Source organism: Callithrix jacchus, chromosome 8, assembly GCF_049354715.1.
Source record: "Callithrix jacchus isolate 240 chromosome 8, calJac240_pri, whole genome shotgun sequence".
NCBI lineage: Eukaryota > Metazoa > Chordata > Mammalia > Primates > Cebidae > Callithrix > Callithrix jacchus.
In genome coordinates, this window is record NC_133509.1 from 115,740,600 (window position 1) to 115,767,953 (window position 27,354).

The 27,354-nt window shown below is 36.4% G+C and overlaps 1 protein-coding gene across 13 annotated transcripts in view; it reads right to left on the reverse strand.

Moving 5' to 3' along the window:
- Positions 1–27,354, reverse strand: part of CEP128 (centrosomal protein 128) — a 449,218-nt gene that overhangs the window by 279,040 nt on the left and 142,824 nt on the right. For all 13 annotated transcript variants that reach the window (XR_013521735.1, XM_078336006.1, XM_035261203.3 and 10 more), the window contains 2 exons: positions 12,961–13,311; positions 5,040–5,690 (listed from right to left, as the gene is read on the reverse strand). Coding sequence is in view for 12 of the 13 variants with exons in the window: in XM_078336006.1 (XP_078192132.1) it covers positions 5,040–5,690; positions 12,961–13,311 (1,002 nt within the window). In the remaining variant the exon portion in view is untranslated. The remainder of the gene's footprint in view (positions 1–5,039; positions 5,691–12,960; positions 13,312–27,354) is intronic.

Consider the following 27,354-nt stretch of genomic DNA (forward strand, 5'->3'; position numbering starts at 1 on the left):
ACTTGCTCTAACTGAAAAAAATATTACTAACTCTGACCATTGTTTGGATTATTACACAACCTAAATAATGGTGATAAGGAGGGAGGGAGTCAAGATGGACGATAGACACAACTCCGGGTGCACAATACCCAGTGAGAGAGATGCAGAGATCCAGAGATCTCCTAGCTCCAACCGAGGTGCATTTCAATGGGTCTGGCCCAATGGTGAGCAAAGCCCAGGCAGAGCAGACCAAGGTGGGGAGGGGTGCCGCTTCACCCAGAAAGTGCATCTGACCGGTGAGTCAGGCTCCCCCTCTGGCACTCTGATCCAGATATAACGCTTCCCCCAAAGCCTCAGCAACACACAGAACAGGGGATCTTTGCCAGTCAAGAGCAAGGAATTGCAAGTGCAAAGTTGAATAATAATCCAGGATGGTGTCCGGGATTGGGACACAGATCTAAGCAAACACATAAGCCCATAAGCCAGCCGGGAGAGCCTGTGGACTGAGCTATCGCTCCCTCCCCGTACCCAGAGAAATAGGGAGCTGAAGATCTGAGGACAGACTGAGCAGCTGGGCAGGCCCTTCCCTCATGAGGCAGAGAGGGAGCTGAAAACTGGGAGACAGGCAGTGGGGATGGGCGGGTTCCTACCCTCCCCAACAAACCCCAGAGGGCTGAAGCACTAACTCCAGTGGGTTGCACAGCCAGTGCCACAGTCTGAGCTGAATCCTGAATGATCGAGCCCTATGGAGGAAGGACATAGCCCACCATTAAATGGGTGGGACTAGGCCTCAGGTTTTAACAAAAAACACGGGAAGCCTAGGTAGCAAAGGGATGGCATTCTTGACCACCCAGCAGCACCTCCAGGTTAGTGGAAGAGGCAGGTCCAAACTCCCAGTGTAAACAAAAAAGACCCAGGAAGCTTACCTAGCAAGCTGAAGGCAAAACCATCCAGGACATAGGCATAGGCAAGGACTTCATGACTAAAACACCAAAAGCAATGGCAACAAAAGCCAAAATAGACAAATGGGATCAAATTAATATTCAGAGCTTCTGTACAACAAAAGAAACCATCATTAGAGTGAAGTGGCAACCAACAGAATGGGAAAAAATGTTTGCAATCCACCCATCTGACAAAAAGCTAATATCCAGAATCTACAAAGAACTAAAACAGATACACAAGAAAAAAGCAACCCCATTCAAAAGTGGGCAAAGGATATGAACAAACACTTTTCGAAAGAACATATATATGAGGCCAACAAACGTATGAAAAAATGCTCATCATCACTGGTCATTAGATAAATGCAAATCAAAACTACATTGAGATACTATCTCACACCAGTTAGAATGGCAATCATTAAAAAATCTGGAGACAACAGATGCTGGAGAGGATGTGGAGAAATAGGAACACTTTTACACTATTGGTGGGAGTGTAAATTATTTCAACCATTGTGGAAGACAGTGTGGCGATTCCTCAAGGACCTAGAAATAGAAATTCCATTTGACCCAGCAATCCCATTACTGGGTATATACCCAAAGAACTATAAATCATTCTACTATAAAGATGCATGCACACATATGTTCACTGCAGCCCTGTTTACAATAGCAAAGACCTGGAACCAACCCAAATGCCCATCAATGATAGACTGGACAAGGAAAATGTGGCACATATACACCATGGAATACTATGCAGCCATAAAAAATGATCAGTTTGTGTCCTTTGTAGGGACATGGATGAACCTGGAAACCATCATTCTCAGCAAACTGACACGAGAACAGAATGTCAAACACATGTTCTCACTCATAGGTGGGTGTCGAACAATGAGAACACGTAGACTCAGGGAGAGGAGCATCAAACACTGGGGGCAGTTGGTGGGGGCTAGTGGAGGGACACTGCGGGGTGGGAAGGGTGGGGAGAGATAACATGGGGAGAAATGCTAGATATAGTATGCACCTATGCAACAACCCTGCATGACCTGCACATGTACCCCAGAACCTAAAGTAAAATAAAATTATAAAACAATAATGGTGATAAGACATAAGTACTAGTGAGAAAGGATATTCTAGTTTCAACAACACCCTCAAGAAAACCACAAGCTCCTTAAAACAAACTATTCTTTAGGCCATGCCCATTTCTCCTAGCAAATCATTACAAGTTTGTCCTCATGCAAAAACCCTGCCTTCTTTTGACATCACACTATTTCTCATCGACCCCCACTTCCTTGCCGGCAACAGCTGACTGACCAGTCATCTTCTTCACTGAGTTTTCTGGCATGTGACCAATTAATACCTTCACAATAATATCTTAAATATCCAAATGTCCATCCCACAAGATAAGTTATTTGGCCTGTTCTTTCCCAACCACCTTCACCAACACTGCATAATAGCAACCACTACATGACCACACCTTAGACTTTAACTCTGAAAACTCTTATAATACACTGCAATAAAAGAATGCCTGACCTCTGACTGCAGATTTATTTATTTATTTTTTTAGGAGATGGAATCTCAATCTGTCACCAGGATGGAGTGCAGAGGCACGATCTCCTGACCGCAGATTTTTATCCCTCAACTTTCTCATTCCTTTGGCCACAATCTTTGTTCTTCAATGTTAGCCACATGGAAGTACTTCACATGCTTCCAGACTAGTCTCATTCAGTTTGTACCAGTCTTCTTAATAGTTTTCATCTTCTCTGTTCCTAATTTCTTGGTCCACTGCTGTCCTAGTCTACTTAAGAGAGAAGGACAATCAGTCAAGATTTACATCAATTTCCCCAGATCATCTCTACCAACTTACCCAATTTACTGGTCTCCTCTGAATCCTTCAGAGGAAGAGATGCCTGGTCTCCTGTTGAATGCTATATAGTCTATTTTTTATCAAGTCCCCTCACACCTCCTCAGGTACTTTCTCCATTAATTTCTGTTGAATGAAATGAAGGCTTTTTATACTTCTTTAAGCTTGCCTGTTACATTTATCACTCTTATCCTACCTGTATTTCCAAGATATCACTCTCTTCTGATTGTCCTCCTATCTCTTACATGGTCTTTAATTTTTATTTGCTAGGTCCTTTTTCTAAATTCTTTCTTTAAAACATTATTAGTGTTTGAAAGTCTCATCCTCTTCTTATTCTGTGTACAATCTCATCCAAATCCCATGATATCAGCTACCACCTAAGAGTTACTGGCTCGCAAATATTTCACTCTAATCTCAATTTCTCCCTCAATTCCTGACCCTACCAATTATTATATACTAATCTGTTCCACCTAGACTTTCTTGGTTAAGCTTAAAGTCCCTCCCATCTAACACAATATGCAAAAAGCAACAACAACAACGACAGAGCAAACCAGACTTGCCACTGTTCTCTTCAAATCTTCTATCCCGTCTGTATTCTCTACGTTGGCAATAGCATCGTTATCCACCTAGTCACCCAAAGGCATTACCGACCCATCCTTGAGGGTAAACTTTTTCCAGAATAGCAAAGCAGTTAAGAATATAGTCACTTAATTACCTAAGTTCAAATGCTTTTCCTACCACTCTCCTGCTGTAAGACTGTGGGCAAATTACTTAACCTTCTGTATCCCCATTTCCTCATCAGGGAGAAAATAATACCACACAATCTGCAGGGTGAGGTGGGTATGAAATGATTAACACTTGTAAAGTACTTAGAGCAGTAACTGGCACAAAATGTTGAAAAAAATGTTTACTGTATTATTATCACAGTCAGTCAGTCAACACCTAATATATATTTTGTCTTCTATAAGATCCGCTCTTCTTCTCCATATCCCTAATTCTACTTTTGTTTATGTATTTAACATCTCTGAAAGATTACTATTTCATAGTTCATCAATATTAAAATGTGTATCTTCCACATTTTACCATCTCTGACCTGGGAGTTCTTATACTTGATAGCATATCATGGTTTCATAGGCAGGAGGCAGCATTTTTATTTCTTAGGAGCATATGCATCTAGTAATAACAGCAATGATGCATCTTACAAGGTGTCTTAGGTTTGATAAAATACAGTAAGGGTCTCTTACCTATTTAGCCTCCATTCTGACCCGCCAATACCACCTGAAGCCCCCAAATCCACTAATGCCAGAAGGCTATCTAGGACTGGGGAAGAACTCATAAAATAGCTATATCGTTTTACAGATGTCAGCTATTTCAATATCATTTCATCTTGCATCATAAGCATTTTTAAAGTAGTAGTTACATTCAAAGACTTTTAAAAAACATTATAATAATAAACCTTTGAACATTTATCCATTCATTTATTCACCTATATTCAGTAGATATTAATAATGTTCCAAAAATCTGTTCTAGGCACCGGGGATATAGCTATAAGCAAAACAGACAAAAATCCTCATCGTCAGAGTGTTCATTCTATTAAAGGGAAATTAAAAAATAAATAGTATGGAATCTGTATCATATGATGGTAAGTGCTATGGAAAAGAAAAGAAAAAATCAGGAAGAGGAGCAGATTTATCACACTCCTGACAATCCTGTTACAAAATGATTGCCCTGCATGGTGATAATGCTAATAAATTAGACTTTAGAAACATTTCCTCAAATGCAAGACCCCAATTAGGCATTTACACAGGCTACTTTGATTTGGAAAAGAAGGAGTAAATCTCAAAAGCTTTGGGTTTACACAGCCCATAAGCGGATCCACTTTAGTTACCATACTAATAAGGACTGTGGTTATAGCTTCTCTGGCCTTGACGAGTCTTTGCCTTTTACATTTTAGGTGGTCATAAATGTTGGATAAGGGCACGTTTCAGGTCCACGACTTACTGCCACCTCTGCCTTTCCTGAACTCCCCAAACAGCTAAATGTTCTTTATAAAGGGCTTCCATGCTCTGAAATACGTGCTCCCAGGTGGCTGTTATAACTCATTTCAACCTGGCTGAACAGGCATGAATAAGCCTCTTTATTGTTGGTTTTATCTTCCCTTCAGTGCTTGGGAATACAGAATGATCTCTAAAAGTTTACGCTTTATTAACTTCATGAGCCACCAGAAAAATTCCTTCAGTATCATCAGGATAATTCAGCACAGGTACCTTCAGTGTCCTGATATGATTCTCAGCCTCACTCTTTTCTTTCTTAAAGTGCTTCATCAGCTCCTGGATATTTTGTTCATGCTTCGTTTTCACACTCTGCAATGATGATGTGAGATCTTTCAGCTCCCTCTGGTGCACATCTCGTTCCAGCTTTAACTGTGTGATGATGGTATCTGTTTCTTCATCCCTGGATTTTGCCTGTGCAGTGAGGTCAGAAAGGTTCTTAAGCACTGCTTTCTTGGCTCTCTCTTCCTCGGCCAATTTATTAGCGAGATCTGCTCGGATGGCACTCAGGTCCTTGATGGACTCTTGCATCTCAAGAAGCTTAGCTTTGTCCTGGGCCTGGCTCTTCTTGAGCTCTGCAATTTCTTCCTCCAAATGAGCTTTCTCAGCTTTCATCTGGCCTTGGATCTTATTCTGCTTTTTCAGTTCGCTTTCCAGTCTACGGATGGTATCCAGGGAATTCTTGACTTCCAATTCAAGATCAGCTTGATGAGCCTTAATATCACTTAGTTTCTCCTCCTTAGAGTGAAGCTCCTCCTCCTGAAGGGCACGCTTTGTTAGGACATCGTTCAATTCCTTTCGAAGATTCTCTATTTGTTGTAATGCTGCATACAGCTGGCTTTTCAATTCATCCTTTTCTTTCAAAATCTATCAGGTTAAGAACATGAAGTAAAAACAAATGTTACTGTAAAATTCACCATAGAGTCTGCCAGTTCGCAAAATAAAGTTAAACCCATACAGAGGGAAAAAATTCATCAATAATTTTTGTATTTTTTCCATTTTGTAATAAAAACACTTTTAGGCCAGAAAGGGGGGAAATATATAACCATCCTGACATAGCAACACACTGAATGTATTTCAGATTTTCATCACCAAAACTTATTTCAATCCATGGTCACAAATAATTATTTAAGTGTAAGATAAAATTGGGCAAACAAATGGGGAAAGAAAAGACTCTCATTATAAAGAAAATTTACCAGAGGTTGAAATAATACAGTATTACCTAAAATAACAATGATGTGCATTCCAATGATACACTTTTAAAAAGGAGAAACTCCAGAGATGGAAAATAATAGAGGGAAACATGCAGATACCATCCAAGAAAGTGTATGGTACATTCCGCCATTATTTTAAAAATATCAGTGGTGACAAAAACTCACCAATATGCAACAGGGAGCCTTGAAGCCCACAAAGGTAAACATGAGATTAAGTTAGGAGAGGTTGGGAAATGGCTCACGTGAAAAGTCAAGGGCCCAGAAGTCCATCATTCTATGCCAGCTTCTCTACGATTTACATTGAGGGACAGAGGTCAAGGGTTAACTCTTGTGGCCTCTAATTCTCACCACCAAATCATTGAAAACAAAATGGCTCCCCTGGGCAGCCAAGGGAGCCAAGATTGTTTTCTATTCAACACTGGCGCCAAAGGTAATCTCCGTACTGACTTACTGATGCTCACACCAAGTCTTGAAACAGGCAAGAAAAAAAGGAACCAGTTAAGACTCATTTCAGAATTACAAATAGAGTTAAAATGCAAATATTTGCAAGACATTTCTACACTTTACATTTCATACTTTAGTGTAAAACAATTTATGATAAAAATTTAATGAGTCAATCACTCAAAAAAAAAAGTTTCCCTAATCCTTCTCAGTTTTAACTGAATCAAAGAACACAGAGCTAACATGAGAACTAATAAAAGGGGAATAAGCAAATTTGATTCTCAGTTCAATCATGGGCAATTCTATGGCCTCAAGAAAATTCTCTTACTAGAGAAAATAATAATAGCTATTTCATAAGATTGTGATGAAGATCAGTGAAAAAGGGGAAACAAAAAGTTGGAGAAGAATTTAATTTCAAGGAGGTCCTAGGGTCTCAGGGAGGTCTTTATGCAAGGTAGTGATCACAACTGTAAAAACAGCCAGGCACAGTGGCACACAACTGTAATCCCAGATACCTGGAAGGCTCAGGCAGGAAAATAGCTTTGGCTCAGGAGTTCGAGACCAGCCTAGACAATATAGCAAGACTCCATCTCTACTGTGAAAAGAGTGGATAACTGAAGAGAAGGAACTCTGGTACACAGATGGAGGATTTCACTTTCAAAAGAATGTAAGGTAGGAGCAATATAGATGAGCCTAAGGGTAGATGCATTATTTTTCTATTGCTGCATAACAATTTCCAACAGACTTAGTAGCTTAAAACCACACTCATTTTTTATCTCACTGTTTCCAACAGGTCGAAAGGCCAAGCAAGGTATTCAACTTAAGGCCTCCTAAGACTAAAATCAAATATCAGCTGGCCAGGGTTCTTGCCCAGAGGCTGAGGGGAATCTATGTCCATGCTGATTCAGGTTTCTAGTAGAATTTGTTTCCATACAGTTGTAGGACTTTGGGTCCCCATTTCCTTGCTAGCTTTTGGCCAGGGATTATTCTAAACTTCTAGAAGCCAACCTTGTTCCTTGGCTCGTGGACTCTGCCATCTTCAAAGTTTGCAACAGCTGGATGAAGCCTTCCCAAGCTTCAACTCTCTCTGACGTCCCCGTCTCTCAATAGCCAGAAAAAAACTTCTGTTGAGGACTCGTGATTAGATTAGGCCCCGCCAGATAATGTGATAATGTGATCACAGGCATAATGTCTTATCATATTCATGGGTTCCAGAAATTAGGGTGACTTCCTGGTAGGTGGGGGTCATTCTACTTACCGAACTAGAGAACACAAAAACTGACAGAATCAAGTTTGTGCTGTAAAGATAAAGTGGGAGGGACTGAACGAGGGTAGGGGCCTTCAATATAGTGATATATGTTTGAAGCAGATAACTTAGCCCTCTTGGCATGAGTTGAGAGAATTACAGGCAGTGCTGAGGATTAAAAGAATATTTTCACAATGAAGTCCTACCATGTAAAGCATCTTTAATTATGAAACATTATGTCTTCCTGAAATTGGATTAAAAAGCAAAGGTATTTCTTTTTCTCACAAAACAGGAAGTCCAGAGGTAGGGTTGTTCAAGAAGAATCCCTCAAAGCTCAGGCTCTGCTATTCTGTAACTCTCCGTCTTTTACTCTCTTTGCAGTATTCCAAGCTTCACATCAATTCCTGACAAAGATGATAGCCTCGGGGCAGACAGTCACAGACCATGTGGGTCAAGTATGGAATTTCTTTGGCAGTACAGATACTAAAAACTAAGCTCTGCCAATTTGCTTCTGGTTAATTGCTTACCTACAAGCATAGCTTAAGATTTTGTCTAGACATTTTCTCTGAGTCTGAAAATGTCAATGTCTTTACTACCTTCTCAATACCCTGGACATACCGAGGGCCCTCAGTTGAGTAGCCTTTATCTTGAGGCAAATCAAAACAGTGGAATTGGGTCCCTTTGGTCTGGCCAGGAATGCTTAGGTACTTGAAAGGATCCCAGGGAAAAAGGCTTGATTTAACCTCTTTTTTTTTTTTTTTCCTGTTTCCTGCCTCCCTCTTGTGCTTGCACTAACTTCAGTTTGGATAAATAATTTTGCTTTTCCAAGCCTAAGGGGTTCCAAATTATCAGACTCATAGTCAATTTGGATTGCAGACTTCAGGGTTCCCACTTTAAAAAACAAACAAAATGCTCTGCTTTTAGACCAGTTTCAACTTAAACTTGTCTTTATCTTGTAAGACCTTTCTAAAGGCTGAAATAAGTACACAACATACTCCAACATCCTAAAGTTTTCCAACCAGTCACTTAATACTACCCTCTGATTCATAGCATCAATGCCTCTAAATATGATTTCCGATGGTTTAAACCAACTGCTTCCAACCACATAGCAAGGTTTATCAACTTTCTCTTCAGAACAATATGATCCTCTCTTGCCCCTAAACCTACTTCTCCTGTAGGACTCCTAACCAGTCCCACAATTTCAGTTCTTATTTCTAGAACTCAAATTTTACATAAACTTGAATTTCTTCTGCTGAGGGTAAGAGAAAAATCCCAATCTGAACTGACTTAAACCACAAGAAAATCATTCCAGCTATTCATACATGACCACTGAGATAGGTAAGGGGGGAAAAAAGGAAAAGAAAATCATTCCAGGCAGAACTGCTCCAGACACAGTATCTGAAAGCTCTAGGTTCACCTCTCTGAAATTTTGTACTTAGTGATGGTCTTACATTAATTATCAAATAGAATGTATAGGGGATGCGAGGAGGTAACCATGACTACTACAGAAGCCAGTTGACACTTCTCTGCAAGTTTTGCTCTTACTATTTAGGAGAAGGAATGGAATAAGTGGAAAGTGGAATTGACTCCAGATTACAAATCAGTAAAACGTATGAGGGAGAAGAAAGAAATTGAAGATGTTGGTGAGAACATCATCAAAGTAGCTTTCAATGAAGTCCAATGTGACAGGAAAAAAATTAAATCCAGAAAATGTCTAGTAAACCAGAGGAATGTGGAAAGATCAAAACTGGGTATTAATAGCTGAAAAGGCTAGGGAGTAGGGAATAGAAGAATTATGAAAGATCAGAGACTGAGCTTTGAAACTGAAGTTGGACATGGAACAATTGAAGATAAAATTTAAACACAGAAATTAGACACTGAAGTAGAATTATTTTAGTTAAGGTCACTGTAAAATAAGACATCAGTGAATTATAAGGATACAGACTTATACTCTGTAGGTTACAGACTTGAACTCTGAAGTTACAAAGGATGATGGCAAGAATTGCATGTCATAAAACAGGTTGATGTGAAGCCAAGTGCTAAAATCCTTGAGAAATGTAAGGGCATAAACGAGAAATAGCCCGCACTCAAGAGGAAAAAGGGGAAAAGAATGTTCTAACCAGGCAAACCGAGCTTCCAAAAAGGGCAAAAGAAAAGATTATTGAAAGACCTGAAAACAGGTGTGTGAAGCCAAAAGCACGATACTGTCTAAAACCATGGCAGTTACAGGAACAGAAGCCAACTCCTCAAAGACCTGAACACAAACTATTATATATACAGTTAGGCTTTTCTTAATTACCAGCAAGGTAGATGAGGGGATTGTTAAATGTGTGTTTTGTTTTGTTTTTACCTGCATGTGAGGGAAAATGCAGGCAGACGGCTGGACTGTACTAAAACACAGTCTAGCATTTCTTGAACTACATATGATAGGACTGCATATGCATTAAAAAATGGTACACTTTGGCATTGATCCTTCTTACTTTCAACCATTCAAAAATTCAGGTTTTACAAGATAGCATATAGTATATAAAACTCTTTTTTTCCGTCAGCAGGAGGGAAATACACAGAAGGAAAATATGGTAATTTAAGATTCTTGACATCAAATACTATCAAGCAAAAAGCTCAATATAGAAGCAAGTCAGTTATTCTGCCAATTCAGCATGGGAGGAAAAAACCCTAGGAAGGATTCCCATTATCCATATTTTTCAAAATGAAAAAAATTGGAAATATTCAGAAAAGCATATACTATGATCCGAGTCCAAATCCAATTTTTTCCTTTATCGTTTCCAAAGCACCTGTACAAACCAATGATTTCAAAAAGCACCTTAAAAGAAAAAAAGAAGCAAAAATACCACAATTTACGACTAGATTATTTGTATCTACAAACTTTCGGTCTCCTAATATCTGTTATCTACGTATTCCTAAAGTACATCATGATTCCCTGACGTAAATATCCTTTCATTGTCTTTTGAGGAAAGTATACAATTTAATCTGTCTGAGTTTTTTTATTTTTCCTGCAGTGATATGTGATTTGATATTACACATTCTTCAGCAATGAAGTAGTTTTACAATATGATACATATCTGATCACCTTACTAAGATTCCGGAAATGTAAAAAGCAGGAAAAAAAAAATAAATCAGAGAATTTTTTTCTAAAATTTATATCTAAAAATATACTAAAAGGTAAAAAAGCCTTTTGTCTTTTAGTATTTTTTTCAGTAGTTTTTAATTTTTAGGTATTTTTTAGTATTTTTTATTTTTTAAGTAGTAAATCTTAAAGCAGAAAATAATTTATGCTAGAAAGAGAAAACTGGCAGTAGGCACAAAACCATATTGCAAATATGAGAATAGAATCATATCAGCACATAAAATGACTCATTACGGCTACTTTTTAGGTAATTAATTTATTCTTTAAGCCACAATGTGTTATATTTGGAAATCAGTATAATTTTTATTTTAATAAACATTTCCAAATACCTTGGAGTCACTTTTTGAAAATAATTAGCCTTAAAATCAAAAAGAAAAGTAACTGTATTATAAATGCCTTAAGGTGATTTTGTGATTTTATTAAGAATTAAATATCCTTTAGAAATAATATTCTGTAATATATTTAAAAAAAATTTATTTGCAAAATGATTTACCATGTATTTCCACATCACAGATTTACTGAACACATTCTTACTCTTTTTCCTTGAAAAACCACTGCCCTAACTGCAACATGCTGCATTAATTTTTAAGGCTTTTAAAGGAGAAATTACAATGCCTGCTGTGATGATTGTGTTACAACCCTAACTGTAGCAATTGCTTGAAAACTGCTTCTTTGCTTATCATTAGTAATGCTAAGTGATAAAAATAATTGGAGGTATTCTGGGAAATGATTGTTAAACGATTTTTAATATTCTGAAAACTCAACCTAGAAAAATCTCAGCACCATGAATTGGGATACTGTCTGATGACAGGGACCCTTCTAAATCTCTTCTAATTAAGTAAAATCTCCAGATGAGATTTTCAATCAATCAGTTCCCTAAACCACTCCTCTCTCTAGCTACCTGCCTTATAGTCAGGCTCATTGAGCCAGTTGCCAGATCAGGCTGACAACAGAATAATCAAGATAGAGCAATTTCCTGGGATCAGATCAGTTCAGACACAAGTCTGAAAGCTTTAGAACTGCTTTACTTCAGGGCAACCAGCCACCCAGTATGTGTCAGATGGGTTGAAAAGCAAGCCACAGTGAGTACAACATGATCATTTCTTTCATCTATATGTCTGATAAATTCCTATGTAAAAGATAAAGTATGTTTTCCATGACAGCTCATCTGAAATAAGCATCTGTCACTCTTAAATGCTGAAAATTGATTTTATGAAAATAATCCCCTACATTTTGTTTTCTTTATAAAGAAAGTCAACTTATCCAAATGATTATTCTTCTGGAATGTACAGAGTTCTTGACAAGTGACAAATGACAAAGCACAAATGATAAACCGAGAATGAACATGGATAAAAATCAATCATGACCTTCCTGCTTATTATCTTATAAACATCTGGGTTTAATTCAACCCAAAGATATATCAGATGAGAATCAACATAGGAACATAAAATCCATTTAAAGTAACTGATTATACCAGAGAAAAGATAATGTGAAACGCATACATAGATCAGTGAAATGCTTTTTGTTGCTATCGAAAGGGCATAAAAGCAAAGTCTTGAGAGGGCTGTGATCCTATAACACTGCTCAGTCAGTAAATTCCTCAGTGTCACGCATTCAAGTAAAGCCCATTACAGTTGCTGCCAGAAAAATGGCCCTAGTAACTACCACATTTTTTAAAAGGCTTCTTTCTAACCAATTGAAAAATATAAATAAATGGGATTTAAAAATACATGCACTGGGAGAAAAGTTATATGAAAATAAGGAAGATTTAGTCATTTTCTTCCATTGGAATATTAGAAGATTAAAGAATAATTCAATTCAGAAAACTTACACCTAAACTGGGGCAAAGGGTAGATCTATGTATGGACCAACTCTGAAAAGCCACTTAAAACTAAACTATGAAAAGGCTTAAGTAAAAAAATTTAAAATTAACTTTTGTAATTTGAAATAGTCAAGACATAAGGATTCTTCTATCAAGGACATATGGATTATATGCACAGTATGGTACTCAAATGTTTCCTCAAAGGATGGATGAATAAATGGTTGGGTCACATCAAAAACCATTCCTTGGAAATGTGGCTTTTATACCTGGTTATTCTTGTCTGTCAGTTCATCAGCAGTTTCAGATTGTTTCTCCAATGCTCGCTCTAACTTCTTGTGTTTAAGCTTCCACTGCCTAATGGATTCTTGAGCTTTCAGTTTCAGGTCTTCCCTCCTCTTCTCCGCCTCCTCTCTCAGGGCCTCTGACTGCTGGAGCTCACTGAGGTACTGCTCAGCCTGCTTGGTTGCATCCTCCGCATGGCGAGTCAGCTCTGAGATCTGAAGGTCAGCATGCTTGCGCTCAGCCTCACATGTGTCAAAGTGCTTCTGGATTTCCTTAAGTTGATCCAACATCTGCAGTTGCTGTTTTTCCCCATTCTCCAGTTCACGTGTTAAATTCTAGGAATAAAGCACGTAAAATATTAGGAACAAATCCTTGTCAACGATGGATGTGTAGCATATCATCAAACAAGAATCTCTAATGTGAGTGAAATGGAAATCATCTGTATTAAAATTCACTAGCAATCAGTTTAGAAAATATGAGTCCTTTTCTTTGTATTTTATAACAATGTTAGTTGGGAATAATTTTTTATATAAACATTCCCCTTTTTTTGGACTATTTTATTATCCAAAAAGGGAAAATATGTGTTTTCAATTGACTGTCACTAAAATAAAAGGCTCCTTAGAAGAAATAGTAACAACCTAGTGTTTTGTCCAACTAAAGAAATTTCAACGTTTTAAAATGTGTCAGGTTCTCATAAAACTATTAGTAGCAATCGTATATAACATTTTGCTTTCTGGCAGCAAAACAAAATTATAATAATAATGTAAAAATAAGTAACAATGAAGTGACAGAAATATCAGCATAGATAACACTATATTAGGCTCTCTATAAAGTGTTTATAGATTGGTTGGTTCCAGATAAACCATCACAATATTATATATTGAAGCACTTATCTCAAGCTGTTATGAATCACTATAGTACAGACTTATAAATACACTTAATTTAACTTTATTTGGAATATTTCTGTAATCAAGAAAAAAACCTTCAGTTTAGCTTCCCTAAAACCAAGATGGTGATTATGTATTTGGAAATTACACTAAACCATCAGGATTAATACATATTTTAAGAATAAGTGAATAGCTATTTAAGTTTAAAAATGAGAAGATACTGTTTTATGCAAGTGTATACAAATAAAAGAATAATCATTCACATTAAGCCATTAAAGAATCTTAAAATTAAGGCACTTTTGTAAAGCTTTGTAAGAAAGTAATAAATTCAGAAATACAGCACTTACAATGAATCACATAAGCTGCCCCTCCTAAGCCTTAGTTTCCAAATACTTAGTGGCAACAAAAGTGACATAAAAAGGTCATGTGTCCACATAAGAATGGGTTCAACGGCTAGAATGAGGCTGTGAGTTGGATAAACAGTAAATAACATCTCCACGGTACTAAGACCCAGACCAATGAGACTAGAAACATTTACCAAGCTCCCTTGGCCCCAAAAGCAGAATTTCCAGATCCAGATTCCACGATCTATGGCCCAAATAAAGTTAAATATAATTTTCCTCATGATTAAAATCATGGTTTGACATTATGGCAAACATTTTTTAAATGCCTCAAAAACAAACTTCACTTTCTGGGCAACAAGTTTGCATTTGTCCAGTTTGTTAAATTCAATGCAGCCTGGAAGACGCTCCATCCACCCAAAATAGTAAACTGAGAACTGTGTACTTACTTGTTTGTGTAGAAAATTTTAAAATAAGATCGGAAAACCCTTGTAATTGTGGTTTACCTTTTGCTCTTATTCTACAAGTTTTACCAGTATGCTAGAAATCAACTTTATTAACAACCAGTAATCAGGTGATTCTCATCAAAAGAGAAATGGAACTGATTTTTCTTTTCAACTAATACTTGGAAAGATAGTGGTTATACTTCCTATTTATCAGGCTTATGGTTAGGAAATACTATTAAGACATAGTTTTAATACCAGAGAAGCTAACTCTAATTAGGGAGGTAGTCTCACCAACCACTAAATTACAGTAGATGGTACTAGGTGCTAAAACGTGATGGAGAGTTACCTAAAGGGGTCTATAGTCTATAGTGTGCCTGCAGAGGGTCTCCCATGGGAGGAGATTTAAAAGAAAAGGAGCTAGCAATAATAACCAAATAACTATGATTATGACTGAAGTGTACTGAGTACTTGAGTTGTACCAAAGATTGAATGCTTCATGTGAATTACCTCATTCCACCCCAACACAAATCTAAAATGGGTCACTACTATCCCCATTTCGGTGAAAACTAACCAACATTTGCTGCAGTTAATAACTTGCCCAAGATCACATACCTAATAAGTGAAGGCATAGGGATTTGGACCTGGATAGTCTGATTCTAGAGCCCATGTTCTCAAGCTGTTGCTAAACTTCCAGATTCTCAGATGACCCCAACTTCATGCCTCTTCAGTCACCCACTGCCATGGTTTTATTTTAGTGTTGTTATCACAACTGCTACCTTTAAAGCAAGAGGTTCCTCACTCCACCCTCTTCCCATAACTCTGGCTTTAATTACCCATCTAATCAGCTATTACACCCTCTTCCTTCTGCTATACCTATGCTGCATTGTCAAGGAGAGAACTACTCCCTTGAGATTTCTTTTACTATCTTTAAATCTTGGCTCTCTAACCTAACCACCGTATTTTTTCACTTTAGTCAATCTCTCACTAAACACCTCAGACTCCTTCTTTAAACTGTTCATTCACTGAACTTTAACAACAAAACCACCAACTCTATATGAACTTAAAAAAATTCCCAATTCTTATGCCAAGTTGAGTCTTATAATAAAAATCACACAAGACTACCAGTTGATGTGACCACACATTGACAGTCAACTCACTGGTACCCAGAAAGTATTCCACATGCCTCTACCCAGCTCACATAATGGCCATCATTACAAAATGTCTAATCTCTCTGACTCTACCATTTTTAACCTTGGTTTTAATATGTACTATAGCTCTTCCTTCAGAAGTAAAATTGAGGCAGTCAGTTAATGCAGGATACCCCAAATATGTCCTACTTGTAATATTTTTAAATTTACCAGTGGTCAGTTTCTTCTCCTTTCTAGCCTCCAAAGAAAGAGGATTCTTCCTTAGACAAATAGCTTTTCTCTGCAACTTTTCTACTTGACTATTCTGCTTTACTTCTCTCATCTCAAAAACTAACAGTAAAGATCTTTAAAAAATAAAGAAAAGAAAAAAACACCAACAAAACCACTTTCCTCAATCCTACATTATCTTCTACCCAGTACTATGTACTCATCTTCCTCTTAAGCCAAGCTCCTGGAAAAAGTAGTCCATACTTGATACCCCCACAACCTCATTTCAGTTCACTTGTGTCTGGTTTCCATCATACTATGAAAACAGCTCTCACCAATATCCCCAAAGATCACCTATAGCTAAATACAAAAATTCTTAAAAATCTTATAGTGGGAGGCCGAGGTGGGTGGATCATTTAAGCCTAGGAGTTTGAGGCCAGCCTGGGCAACATGGCGGAACTCCTGTCTACTAAAAACACAAAAATTAGCTGGGTATGGTGGTGTGTGACTATAATCCCAGCTACTCAGAAGGCTGGGGCATAAGAATAGCTTCAACCTAGGAGGCAGAATTTGCAGTGAGCTGAGCTTCCGCCACTACACTCCAGCCTGGGCCACAGAGCGATTCAGTCAAAAAAAAAAAAATTCCTTCACTTAGTTTCCTTGTAGCATGTGATGCTGTTAATTACCCCTTGTTCATTCTTAACTCTCTTCTTCCTTAACTTTTGTAATACCACTTTTTACTAGTTCTCCTTCTTCTCGTTCTTTCATAATCTCCTTTCCTGAATCTCTTTTACCATTTAGCCTCTTAAATATAAATAACTCCATACAGTGCCAGTATTATGCATCATTCCACCTACACAATATCCTTGGTAGATAAGTATTTAGGTAGTCAGATATTGGTAGGTATTAGTGAGTCCTACATTCAGAAGCCATGCTAACTCCTCATCTCCAGACTTTCAAATATCTAATGGCTTCATAACTTCCTCAGAAATCTCACAGGCATCAAAAATGTAGCAAGTCAAGAAGTGAATTTATCCGATGACCAACTCCTAACAAAAAAGTGGCTCTCTGATGAGGGAGGATGGAATTGAGCTGAACTGTGTATTTAAATAGTGAGAAGCTCTGAAATAATTACTGTAGGAAAAGAGAAAATGAACAAGAGATAGATGTTTAAAAGACAACAAACGGAAATAAGGTTCCAGTTAGATAGTCTCAAATTTATAATGGACCCAAGAATATACCAAATTCTTTGGATTTCTCCAGCAACTCTCTTGAACGCAGAAGCAAAATAAGTTCAGGGTTATTTTTTCTTCTGTAATTGCAGAGCAACAACAAGAAGCACAGGATTAACACATTCAAACCCAGAGCTCACTCAGGCAAACTCTTTTGTTATCACATTTAAAAACTGTGGACTCTTATATTAACATGCTACATGCAGTAATTCACTTTGAATAATATTTGAAAAGATCATGTCATTGAATGGGTATGTAAGGGTAAATGAACAGAAAAGGGTGTGGATCATTTTGTAAATAATTGTGTTTTTCACTACTCAAGAGAAATCAGGTTTGAATTTGTCCTGGATGAACACCTTCCCTAACCGCCCTGAATCTGGAAACTATCAGTAGCTACTGCTTTGCTCTCAGCCTGTGTTATGTTTCAGGGAAAATTCATCATCAAGGTCCTTCCTATATTCTCCTAAGGATCCTATTCAGCCATTGTTTTGGCATTTCTTTTATCCATCTTCCTCAAATAACCAATCAGGAAAATCTAACTGGAATAAATATTTATCCCACATCAATCAAAGGACTATACTACAGAATCCTCATATCAATTCCCAACACACATATACCCTCACTCACATACTTATGCACATATACATAGAACACACAAGTGTACAAGTGTATCATAAACCCATAGATAAATGCTTTCAGGGTATTTATAGTAAATATTAAGGCATGAATAATAAATATTATTTTCCTAATGAACTACATCAAATGCTAGGTGAAAAGCATTTTTCTTATATTCCATTATAATGATTTTCAGTTCCATTATTACTATTATACATTCCTAAAGGCATCTACACTGAAGAACTTTTTATATTTTGCCACTAAAGCAGAATGGTTAAATTTCATATCACTTAATTAAGTCCATGTTTATTTCTCACTATATAAGCAGTGTCACATAAAAGGAACAACTCAAAAATAGATTTATCCACATTACCACAAATTCTTTCCCATATACTAACAAAGGCTTATAAAAGCTCCAACTAAATATAAAACTTTAAACCTTTCAATTCCACTTCTTTTGTCTTTCTTTCATCAAGTGGGAAAAAAATGTTGATGGGTAGTTGTGTTGAAGGTCTCAGGTTTGCTGGTAATTAGAAGGATTTACAGGACTCAGCATATTATAGTCATAATTAAGATTTTATTAAAGTAGAAAGATATGAAGCAAAATTAGCAAAGCAAAAAAGGCACATGAAATGAAGTCCAGTGGAAACTAGGAGCACACTCTGAGTGCCCACTCCCAGTGAAATTACACAGGACATGTTCAATTCCTCCAGCAGTGAATTCCATCAACTTGTATAAAGTGTTGTCTATTGGGAAAGCTCCTTGTGCCCAAAGTTTTCCTAAGGGCTGGTCACCTAGGCACCATCTACCTGTACAGAGCAAAATTTTAGACTCTCAGAAACCAGGTGTTCAAAATGTATTTTTTTGTAGTCTAAGTATGGTGAATTTTCCTTATTATTATTTAAGGAAAACTTCATTTCAGTGGAGAAAACTACTTATCATCCAAGTTCTCAACTGCCAGGAAAGGGCCTACCCTTATAAGCAGGGTTTCTTAGGGCTGGCTGTCTCAGGCCTACCCCGTTCACTATTTTCTGCCCAGTGATAAAGCTGTCAAACAGACAGAAAGAAATGAAAGGTTAAATGGCCTAAACAAGTTCTTAATTATTTCTTAACTATAAATAATACTTGGTAGAAAAGAACTCTCTCCCTTTAAAATAGACTGTCTTTGATTACCACTGGCTCCCTTTCTAATTTCTGTAGTAGTAGCACTCAAACGCTAAAAGAACTACTCAACCTACTCATATGAATAGATATTAAAATAAAGATAGAAAAGAAATATTCTTTTTAAAAAAAAATCAACAGTGGAAATAGGTTCTACCATAAAATCCAAATATAACTGATCACACTCAGATTATAATTTTACATACGTTGAATAAAAAATAGTATTTATCAAGTTGAAATTACAGGAGTGGAAATATTGGACAAGGCATGAAAATAATGGAGCAAATTTACAGAATAACGACTCAGCCCTGTCGAGCATATGAATACCTCTCCAACCACTTTTTTCCTGTGTTTCATATTCATGGAAAAAAAAAAAACTGCTAAGCCTGCATTTAAAACATTTTCCATGAGGGAGTATGGGACAGAAAGTAGACTACCATATAGGTGGCAACAATAACTACTTATTTGTTCACTAATGGAGCAAAAGTGTAATATAGTATAATGCAATTTCTCCTCTACTCACTGTTGACAGTGAACACACACAAAAGACTGGGCACCTTGGTGAACATTTAAAAACATATATCAAAAATGAAAAATCTACCCCTAAATAAGCCAGGATACTCTAAAATATAATCATTTTCATTTACAGCATTTATGTACTTTGTTTAGAAACTTGTAAGGATAAGTGAGAAAACTGCCAGACTGTAAAAGTCCCATCTCTAGGAAGACAGTGGCATATCACAGAAAGAGAATGAGTCACTCGGGCTTGTGTTCAAATCAGCTCTGCTATCCTGTGATCTTAGAAGGGTGCTTACCCATCATGAACCAAAGCAATGTCACTTATAAAATGAACTCAATAACACCAACTTCCAGAGGAAGGATAACCTACATGAAGATAAAGCACCCAAAAGAGTAAGAGATACATTTTAGAAACTTGATAAAGAGAAGTTTTTATATCTGACTAGAGACAATGTTAGAACTAGTGACATAATCCAATGCCACATTTTAGAGATCAGGAAGTTGAGGCACAGGGATAGTGATCAATCCAAGATGAGGTAGACAGTTTTTCGCAGAGAAAGGATCAAACACAGGTCCCTAATATTTAATCAAATATTGATTCCACTTCACTATGTTAATGACTTCGATATTAGCCCAACAACCCCTTTAACAACTAAGTAGCCATGTTCCTTCCAGACAAGAGGAAGTCCTGGATAGGAATCATACAATCTTTGATGCAGAATTTTCATACGATCTTTGATGCAGTGTTTTTGAAATGTTTGTGAACTGAGAAAAAAAAATCACAGGGTAAAGTTAACTTGAGTTAAAACTAAACCAGGCATAGTCTACTTATTTATTCCTTTCCATGTTAAAGACACTAGGCTAGGCACTAAGAAAAGTACTTTAGTATAAGTACTGATTGAGGTGAATATGAATGAGTAGGAGGGAAGAGACATCAGTGTTAACTAGTAGAGACAGGATTAAAATTAGTAGGTTTCAAGAGAAACTATCTTTTCAGCAAGACCTCAGAAATAAGATAAATAAAATATGAAGAGGCAAACTAAAATGTGAAGAGAAAAGATCTGGTCATTCAATTGAGCATTCAATAACAAAAAAAAGTATTGGCAACAAATTTCACCATTGGTAAATGATTATGACAAGTAATAGCTTGAGAGGGCTAAAGAGAGATTGAAAAATAAGGTCAGGTGTTTATCAGTTCAAGGAGTATTTCTGGCTGAGATGATGGGGTTTTCTAAATATAAAGTCATTTTGTCTGCAAACAGAGACAGTTTGACTTCTTCTCTTCCTATTTGAATACCTTTGTTTCTCTTGCCTGATTGCCCCAGCCAGAACTTCCAATGCTATGCTGAACAGGAGTGGTGAGAGAGGGCATCTTTGTCTTGTACCGATTTTCAAAAGGATTGCTTCCAGCTTTTGCCCACTCAATATGATAGTGGCGTGAGTCTGTCATAAATAGCTTTTACTATTTTGAGATATGTTCCATCAATACCTAGTTTATTGAGAGTTTTTAACATGAAGGGATGCTGAATTTTATCAAAGGTCTTTTCTTCATTTATTGAGAAGGAACTTAAACATATTTACGAGAAAAAAAAAAGCCCATCAAAACATGGGCAAAGGACATGAACAGACACTTCTCAAAAGAAAACAGTTACATAGCCAACAAACTATAATAAAAAGCTCAACATCACTGATTATCAGAGAAATGCAAATCAAAACCACAATGAGATACCATCTCACACTAGTCAGAGAAGTGATCATTAAAAAGTCAGAAAACAATAGATGCTGGTGAGGCTGTGAAGAAATAGGAATGCTTTTACACCGTTGGTGGAAACATAAATTAGTTCAACCATTATGGAAAACAGTAGGTTGATTCCTCAAGGATCTAGAACCAGAAATAGCATTTGACCCAGCAATCCCATTACTGGGTATATACCCAAAGGAATATAAATCATTCTATTACAAAGATACATGCACATATATGTATATTGCAACACTATTTACAATAGCAAAGACATGGAATCAACCCAAATGCCCATCAATCATAGACTGGATTAAGAAAATATAATACATATACACCATGGAATACTATGCAGCCATAACAAAGAATGAGATTATGCCCTTTGCAGGGACATGGATGAAGCTGGAAGCCATCATCCTCAGCAAAGTAACACAGGAACAGAAAACCAAATACCACATGCTCTCACTTGTAAGTGAGAGTTGCATATTGAGAATACATGGACACAGAGAGGGGAACAACACACACCAGGGCCTGTTGGGGGGTGAGGGGAAGGAACTTAGAGGATGGATCAATAGGTGCAGCAAACCACCATGGCACAGGCATAACCTATGTAACAAACCTCCATGTTCTGCACATGTATCCTGTTTTGTTTTGTTTTGAAGAAATTAAAAAAAAAAAAAAAGATCAGATATTGACTTGGAGGGATACTGAAATCCAGTTTAAGCTTTCAAAGGTTTTCCAGCAAGAGAATAGTATGATCAGATATGTGCTTGAGACAGATTAATCACCAAAAGACTTTATGCTAAGACTAGGATATTCAAATATTGTGGCAACATTAAAAATAATTGAACATCATCCTTTAAAAGCAGGAATGAACTTTTAGAACCAATTCTCTTCTCATCTGAATTGAATTTTAGCAATTAAATTCAATGGAGCTGGTTTATCATATATAAGAACAAACTGTGGCATTTGAAAGACTGGAAAAGAAAAGAATGCATTTGTCAGTTTTTCTGAAGACAATACACATTTCTGTTCAATTCAATAAATATTTACTGTACTCAGCAATATTCTAGTTGCTGAGACATGAGATGAATCAGATAGCATATTTCTATGTTCTATTGCTCCAGAGAACCATACACTGTAGTGGCAAGACAGACACCTAACGGTTATTTTTAATAAATGTGATATATATGAACAATTATTGTTCTCTATTTCAAATCTTGCCTCTCTTTCCAATTTACACCACCTAGTATATGATAAAACTTCATTCCTGAGTGCCTCTATCTGATTTTATGGTGAAGAAAGAAATGATACTTTCTTCAAAACAACAACCCCTATGTTAAAAAAAAAAAAAAATTAAGTAGTGGCTAAGGAAACAAAAGATAATTTAACAGTTACTACTGAAAGTATTTAAGAGGAAAGAGTGGGCAATGGAAAAAAAAAGAGACAGAAACAGAGGTGGGGGAAATAAAATGAATTTCCATGCTAGCCAATCCCGGAAGTCAAGCAGCTTCTGACAGCACTAATGCCAAAGTATGCCGAGTACTGTCTTCTTTCAGGATCAAAGTTCCCTTAACACCCGTGTCAGTGAGGGAAAGGGGTTGACAGAAAAATGGGGAAGAGGAAAAAGATCAACAGGTGAATCTGATCAACAAAACACTGCTCCCAAATATTCATAAATAAAGCTTTTTGTAAGACAGCAATTTAATTTGATTCTACAACATTTAAAAAGAATGGTCCCAACATAGGGGACAGTACAAATAGGCAATCAATTATTTGTAAAGCCTCTATTTCCTCCTGAAATTTAGTGAAGAAAATAAAATCACTTGTGCAATTTATTCCATTTTCCTAGTTTTATGATATCTGAGAAAACCTGTTCTAAATTTTAGGACAAAAAATAAATAAATTATTATTTTAAGGTTTATACTAGCTAAACTGTCAGTTATGGTTATATCATACACATGACCTAACAACTACATTTTTATAGTTACATTTTTATATACTTACCTGCATATATAAAACACACTTTTTAGTATACTAGAATAAACATGTATACTGCAAAATTATGTGGATGTTTACATTATACTTATTTTACAGAACATAAAAAATAATTTTAAAAGTTTAATCATTTTTAAATAATTAAATGGTTTTATAACTCTGAATTAATGACAATTTCATTTTAATATAAGTGTTTGGTTACAAAACCTTGATGTGCACGTATCAATTATAATATTTCTTATATAAAAACATATGTGTTTCATAATACAGTTTCCAGAAGCATATAGTACAGTGAAAAGCAGCAATTGCCTAAATGTATCAAAATGATATACTGCAATGATAATGATATTTCAAACACAGGCATATAAAGTTCTACTCTTTACAAGGGAAATGCAGTAACATTAAAGTTAATAAGTGGTAGAGAAGCTAATGACAGAGTGCCACTTGAAATATAATCCAATTAATTATCTATAACACTGACCCTATGAACAAAAATTAAAATAATCCCTACCCAAAATACAACTTCTTTAAAGTAGGGACAAAATAAAAATATTGAATGAATATAAATGCTGCATATAAATGAGACACAAATACCACAGTGAGAAAAACAGATGATGCAAGTGCAAAAATGTATATATACACATATATAAATTGTATTCATATTTTGTACTGATTGAAATTAGACTCACTTCTAGCATGTTGGAACATTTTACAGTTTCCATGTGACCAGTTAATTGCATTTAGAGATGATTCAGTTTTAACTAAACTAAAATGGACTATGTGGGAAGTAGAAAAGTTTTACTTCAAAGTTTCCATATTAAGGTCTGAAAGGATAATTATTTCTCACTTCAAAAATCTCTATTCACTATTAACCCCGCTAATCTAGTCCTGTTAAGTGCTTTAGCCTACTCATGCATGCCTGGACAGACAGGCCTAGGCAAGTCCCAAACCAAAGTTCATGTCATTCCTTGTTCGGAAGTACTTCCCTGATCAACTAATGAGCAACTTCCTTTGTTCTTTGTTCTCTCTTTCCCTAGCCTATTTAGGAAAGTCTTAAGCTGTTAGCCAGTCAGGTCAACTATACAATATGAGGTCCCATTCCAGCCAATGGAAACTGGACACAGCAGCAGGGTGGACATGTCATGTTATAAATAATACTGTCTCCTTTGTCCCAGTGTGCTTTCATGGCAAGAATGCAATCAGCTGGTACCCTTTCTGCAGAAGGTAAAACTAGCCTTGCTGAGAGATCCTCTGTCTCAGTGTTGATCCTTTTTGCAACACTGAGAACCTGTTTCCAACAGACTAGATGCTTTAAAAAAAATCTTTCGAGAAATTGTAGACTGAATATAACATTACTGATATGTGTATATGTATTTATAAACATGACATTAGGATTAACATAAATTCAACCAACATTCACTTGGGTGCCAACTATGGACACAATGCTGCTCAAGGCTAATGAAAAATACAAGGCAAAGTCCTGTTTTTCAACTAAAAGAAAACCTGATTAATGGCACTGTTGTGTATAACCCAATAGCAATCAGCCCCTACTGCTGCCTCCATCTAACATATTCTCCTATCATACGGAAATCCCAAAACTGAATGCTCAACACTCTCTTGATCTGTCAATTAAATGCAATGTTTAGAGATTTGGAATGTGGAAGTGAGGCAGGGACCATATTCTTGCTAATTTGGGCATCTTGCTACTAGTCATACACACCTTATTTATTTTGTTCTGTAGTGGATCTTACACTTTGTGCTAGCTAAGAGGCCTTTGCCGCAGCAGCCTCCCAATCCCTGGAAGCCTAAGCAGGGCCAGGTCTGCCAATGATATTACAAACACTAATAGAATACCAGCAGTTCTATTTCCCATACTAACCTCTAACTGATATTATAAAGTTTTGCTTTTACTAAATAAACAAAAGAATTAACAAATTTAATGAAATTTCACCTGAAATTTTCAGATTCTCAATTTAAGCCATTGCCTACTCACCTCTATTGGGAAATTAGTTTGACATATGCTTTCATGTTTTGATGCACTCATTCATTTCAGTATAATTTGAGTGTTTCATGAACTGATACTGAGAGGACAAGTAATCAATTTTCCACAGTCAGGAGAACTAAGGCAAGTCTCTTTGAATAAAAAAACTCAAATCAATCAATGGAAGTTGAGGAGCCCTGAACTATACCTATATGAAGCTAAATTAGGCTATCACTCATTGAGACCATGCTATTTAAAATGGCATTTTTTTTTAAGTAGTGATTGGTTGAAAGTAGATTAATATACTTAAAACATGTGAGTCAAGTCTTTTTAATTCAAGCAAAACTCACTAACAATCTTTAAAACTTGATTCAAATTCTTAATGAGTTAATTAGCTGACAAACAAAACATCAGGGGCCATGGTAATAACCATATCCCATATGTTCTTCCTTCAATATATAACCTACTGTCTTTTCTGCTATTCTAATTTTGACCATGTATACCATTATCATTTTCTTTTTGGCCAAACAGAGCAGAAACACACAAACATTATCAATCCCAAATAATGGGTTTTTAGTCTTGGTGATTAAAAATAGTTATTTCTAAACAAATCCTATGAGAATCTATTTGCTTCATACAACCTCTTTGTACTTTTTAATAAAACATGATATTAAACTTAAGCAAAGTACAGAAAATAATGTTCTATTAATTAAATACATTCATCTCTCAGAAATAAAATATTAACTTCTCTTTCATTAGCCGTGATGTTGACTACATGGAAGATTTTAAATATGCATTTCTTCGGAGTGTTTAACTTAAAACACAAGGGACATGTAATTAACATCTAGGCCTCAGTAGCACACGAGGGAAATTCTGACCCTGGAAGACATATCTCAAAGTACATTTCTGTTTTCTTAATTTATCTCACACTCTATTAGATTGATAATTTTAACACTGCAACTCTGATGTTTAAAGTAGGCACTTTGGGAGAAGAAAATTTTAATATAAATAGGATAAAACTGTTCTGCTTAAAGTAGATTGGTATTTGAGACTGCTTTTGATTGAGGGAGATCAGCCTAGTTATGCATTTGCTATGAAATGCAATAGGCCAAAGCAGGCATCAATAAAAGCCATACACCTATGTCTCACCAATAATGATGTGGCAGCAGAGAAGACTAAGATAAATTACACAGATCAATTCAGAAAAAACATATTATTTGACACAACGAATATTGAAGAAGAGAAACTAAATGTAACATAACACCTAGTATTATTGCCTCACATCATTATAGAGCATTACGGTTTATTTGAAAGAGAACAGACACTTTATCTTACATAATACAATAACCTTGTGCACTTGGAAGAAAGCAATTTTTCTATTTTAAACATGAGGAAGAAACAAAAATTAAGGAAAGCTAAATAGATGAGAGACTTTGTTTTCCAACAATAAACATAGTTTCAAAGAAATGTAATAATTTTTTTTATTCGAGTAGACATAGAAAGGGGTGGCTTTGGGCAATTTTTCTTTAATCAGGCCCTCAATAAAATATATCAACCTCCCCCATAAAGCTACCCAATATTCAAATAAAGTAAAATCAGTGTACTTTCTATGCCACTAAGAATTCAAGACATGGCTCCTAACCCAATTTCACACCATCCAATCACATTGCCACCTATTAATTTCTACTTATGTTTAAATTAAGTAAAATTAATCAAGATGACTATCTAGAGACACAGATACCTGCTCTCTATAGACACAAGAACCAAAATTGCAAATAGGTTCTCATACCTTAAATAGAACATCTAGGAGAGAACACTAGAGTTTAACAGAGAAGTCACAATAACCACCAGGGACACACAACGTACAGGAAGCAAGAGACCAGCTCACCTGGGACCAGCAGAAAGCTGAGAGGAGACTGGTATTACAGAAAAAAGGGTAAGTGAAAGAACTTCAGCTGTTCAAAGTCTCACCGTGAACTGCTGTAATCTGAAACACTGGAGAGCTCCTATATCTAGATGAACCCTAACAAGGACACAGATCTGAATATCCCTGCACCAGACAGGAATTTGTGCTGGGTTACTCACCTCAACCCAGAGACCTAAGC